The sequence below is a fragment of the Adiantum capillus-veneris genome, chromosome 4, assembly GCF_014529385.1.
Source record: "Adiantum capillus-veneris isolate H3 chromosome 4, ASM1452938v2, whole genome shotgun sequence".
NCBI lineage: Eukaryota > Viridiplantae > Streptophyta > Polypodiopsida > Polypodiales > Pteridaceae > Adiantum > Adiantum capillus-veneris.
Window position 1 is genome coordinate 89,595,913 of NC_140934.1, and position 4,219 is coordinate 89,600,131.

The 4,219-nt window shown below is 47.0% G+C and overlaps 1 protein-coding gene across 1 annotated transcript; it reads left to right on the forward strand.

Annotated features, from left to right (window-relative positions):
* Nucleotides 1-216: 216 nt before the first annotated feature.
* Nucleotides 217-3,715, forward strand: LOC147459572 (uncharacterized). Its single transcript, XM_086510813.1, has one exon. It carries the CDS (start codon nt 658-660, stop codon nt 3,694-3,696), a length of 3,039 nt encoding a protein of 1,012 aa, XP_086366939.1. The 5' UTR covers nt 217-657; the 3' UTR covers nt 3,697-3,715.
* Nucleotides 3,716-4,219: the final 504 nt, after the last annotated feature.

The window sequence follows — 4,219 nt, forward strand, 5'->3', positions numbered from 1 at the left end:
ACAAACAGGTCAGATTGATGACGCACTTAGAGAGAGGAGATAGAAAGATACGAGGACGGCCTGGCCGCCTGGTTGGCTTTTGACGTGTGTGCACTGTGCATGCATTGTTTGGACATGAGATATCTAGAAATGGAATGAAGAAAGCAGTTGTTTTGACAAGAATGCTGTTTTCTGTGGCGAGAGAGAGGGCTTGTGTGTGTACAGTGTGTGTGTGTGTGAGAGAGAGAGAGAGATTTACGTGATTGTGGGCCGGTAACCGCGTAGAGAACTCCTTTAAACTGGAGAGGTGATTGTGGGTAGAGAGAGAAGTTAGAACTATGGCTGTCTATGAGAGAGAGAGAGAGAGAGAGAGAGAGAGAGAGAGAGAAGCTATGATGATTCCTAACTAAATATGCCAGTTAAAGGGTGAAAGAGAGTGACAGAAGTCGCAGAAGGGATACGGGAATGATTACGGACGTTCAGTTTAGCAGGAGGTGAGAGAGACCAGCAGTGGCAGTATGTGTGCATGAGATCGAGAGAGAGAGAGAGAGAGAGAGAGAGAGAGAGAGAGAGAGGATAACTTGCGCAATGCGCAGAAACGCATGATCGTCTGTGTGTACTAGAGAAGCAGGCGAGAGAGACAGAGAGAGAGAGAGAGAGTGAGAGAGTGTATGCATCATGGGCAAATTACGGCTGAAATTGCAGGCGATGATGCCGAGTGTGTGGTATCGCAGACTAAAGATGGAGCTGCGCATGCGCGTAGGTGGAAGCCCTCATCAGCAAGGCGCCATCAACTACAAACGATGGTCCTCTCAGCGCAAGCAGTTGGGCTCCTCCAGGAAGCAGCTCCTCATTAAGGGCTCCCCTCTCCCCAGCTCTACCCTTTCTCCTATCTCTGCTAGCTTCTCCCAGCTTGAAGAGAGGGAATCGCTCACATCCCCCAGCTCTCTTCCTGAAGAGAGAGAATGCCTCTCACATACCTCCCACACAATTGCACCTTCGATCGAACAGAGGGAAGCCCACTTCGCCAGTGCGAAAACCCAGTTAGTCGCCAATTGGGAACAGGGGGAAATCCAGTACTTCGCCAATTCTGCAACTCACTCCGCCAATCCAGCGCCCCCCGCTCTAGAGCAGCCCCCTTGTGCCTCAGAGACACAGAGCCTTCAAGACAGAGTCTCCGAAACCAGAGAACCCCTTTCTAAAGCTCCATGCATTGATACCCCATTACCTCCAGTACAAGCTCCCTCTCTCTCTACTCCTCTCCCCTTGTCAGATAAGAACTTTCAACTCAACCTGCGAGAGCTCAATAGCAAATTGAACAACCTCAGCTATGATCAGAGACGAACATACTACTCTAGCCCCCTCTTCGCCGCACCTTCGCCTGCCCCTGTTTTTGACAAGCTCGACCTTGACCTCATGGTAAAGAACTCAATTGAGCCTCATGATGAGAGTCTGGTTGCAAGGAAATTGTTCCCTGAAGAGGATAAGCTTTTCACTAATGAAGCTAGCAGAAGCTCTAATTACATTGGTTCCACAAGCTTCACTGGGCAGAGCAATACATCATCTGAGGATACGGCTTTTGATAAGGCTTCCTCCAGCTCTGTTTGGGAGAGGGACTTCTCTTCTCTTCCTAGTGAAGGGAGTGAGCTCTTTCCTGCTATGGAAAAGATACGAAACACTGTCACATTTTTGCGGCGGAAGTCGCGAAAGGCCCGCAAGGATGCATCATCGAAGCAAAGGAGAGGGCAGAAGGATGCAAGAGGCAAATTCCCACATGCATTGGAAGAGTATGATCATTTTGATGCCAACATTCATAGTTTTGATCATCTGTGTCAGTTGGGGGCGCAAGAAAAGGTGCCATCGATCGAGAAATTGAAGGTGGCCCTCGCTGGATCACGGGCTTTCTATGGTTTGCATTCACCACTAGCTGATGAAGTCCATGGCATGGAAGCACAGAGTGTTAATTCACTTAATGCAAAATTAAGGCAAGAGGGTGATGATTTTCTCAGGCATAGGAGAAGTGTTTCTAATGAATCTTTGTTCTTGGAGACCATAAGTCTAAATCAAGCTTTCAACAGGAGAAGTCCATGGGCACATAATGTCGATGCAGGTTTCGACAAGTTTAGCCCGAGTGATTCTGCATTTAGTGATAGTGAATTGGAGAGTTGCAGAAGCCACCGAAGTAAGGCATTACCGGAAAGGTATGGCTCCATCGATGAGCATAGAAGACGGCCTCCCAAGCAAGGTTTCTACTTTGATAAAGACATTACAAATTTGTCTCCATTCTATAATGAGGCATGTTCAGAATTTGTTTTACCTGCTTGGAGGCAGCATCCTGCAAATTTACCGCATCCATCATTGTCCAAGAGTAAAGGTACTTACAGGAGCTTGCATTCAGGTATATGTAATGGTAGTAAGAAAAGCTCAAACAGAGAGAGTTTTGATGCCAACCATTGCTTTTCTCCATCATTCAAAAGCAAAGGTGGATATGGATGGGCACCACCATGCGACCACCACAGCCGCGCCAAGTCTTTGCTTTCTGAAAGTATCAAATCCGGTCTAAACACGGCTTCTCCGTCTCCAAGAACTGACACACGGAGGGCATTCATTGGTAGTTCCTATGATAATCAATGCAAAGGTTGTTCAAGAAGCTTTAACACTCGGGGAGCATCTCCTGAGACATCAAACAAGTCCAAGGTTTTTAAGGATGTCAGCACTATATCGTCAGACAATGATGATTATGATGGTGATGTGAGCATACGGAGCTACAATGATCGCTGCATGGAGTCCGTGGGTAAGAGCCACAGGAAGCTCAGAGATCAATTAGATGGGAAAGATTGTGATGTGGTCCCGATGTTTTCCAGGAGTTCGAGCACACGCACCTCTCAGGCATTTGTTTGCCAAAGCTGGGTGCCGCCAATTTCGAAGAGTGGGAGCAAGCAATCGAATCTCAATGATGATTATGAAAGCTTGCAGGGCATCATAAGTGTACCCTCATGGTCGAGGATGTATAGCAAGGGGGAAGAAGGATATGGTAAAGAGTCTGGCATTGTGGCGTCTCCGTCCAAGAGTCCAGGTTCATTGAATACTTCAAAGCAAGATTATGCCAAGGAGGAACGGATGTCTGAGAGCATGAGGTCGAAAGAGGGACAGAAAGACGGCAATGAGAGCATACAAAGTGATGGTAAAGTTGCATGTACATGGGCCAGGAGTCCCACTAGCACAAGGGAGGCAGATGGAGAAGATTATACTGTTAGTATAGCAACTTTGATTGAGAGGGAGATGGGTGAAAGGGATGCGGTGGGCGCAATGCTATCGAAGAGTTGTAGCAGGAGGGAGCAATTGAATGGAGGAGAGACCAGGGTTGAGGTGCAAGGAGGGAAAGGTAAGGAAGGGAAAGAAGGGAAGAATGAGAGAGGGGGGCTTAATGTAAGTAATGATGGGTCGAACAAGGAAGAGGTGGATGCAAGGGAGGATCAGTGTGTAGAGAAGAGTAAAGTGTATGAGAGCTTTGCCATGGTGAAGTGCTCCAGCAATCCAAGCCAAGACTTCAAAGAGTCCATGATGGAGATGGTGCTCCATAAGAAGCTTCATGAGTCGTTGGACCTTGTGGAGCTCCTCCAATGCTACTTGTCTCTCAATTCTCCTCGTTATCATGATCTCATTGTCAAGGCTTTCATAGACCTATGGTCTGACCTCTTTCGCCCATCAATTTAAAAGAAATGAATTCTCTCTCTCTCTCTCTCTCTCTCTCTCTCTCTCTCTCTCTCTGACTCTTGAGGTCGGAGACCTTTGAGTTCTCTTGGGATTGTTCCTGCGAGCTGATGAAGACTTCTGCCGCTCCTCTCTCTCTCTCTCTCTCTCTCTCTCTCTCGGAATACTCTTCTTGCTCTTCTTCTCCGATGTTATCCATATCCCTTTACGGTAATAAGTCTTGAGTTCAAGACTCGTCGAACAGATCTAATTTGGGGTTGTATGTTCAAAACATTCTTCTCTCTTTATCTTGTTCGCACAGGCCTTTCGGTAGTAAAGCTCTCTCCTCTTTTGTAGAACAGTCTCCTCCAATCAAAGATAGCCACATTCAACACAAATTTCTAAGTGTATCCACCTTTTCATCAAACACATATAGGGTGCGACCTCCCTTGGACTCCCCCCACTCTCTTGGGTGCGACTCGGCTCTAATATTAGTAGGATATAGTGCAAATAAACAATTACGTGGAATATAGAATGGTCTCTCTCT

Bases quoted from the DNA above. Each gene is read 5' to 3' on its own strand.
- LOC147459572 (XM_086510813.1), top strand. From the start codon at position 658: ATGGGCAAATTACGGCTGAAATTGCAGGCGATGATGCCGAGTGTGTGG.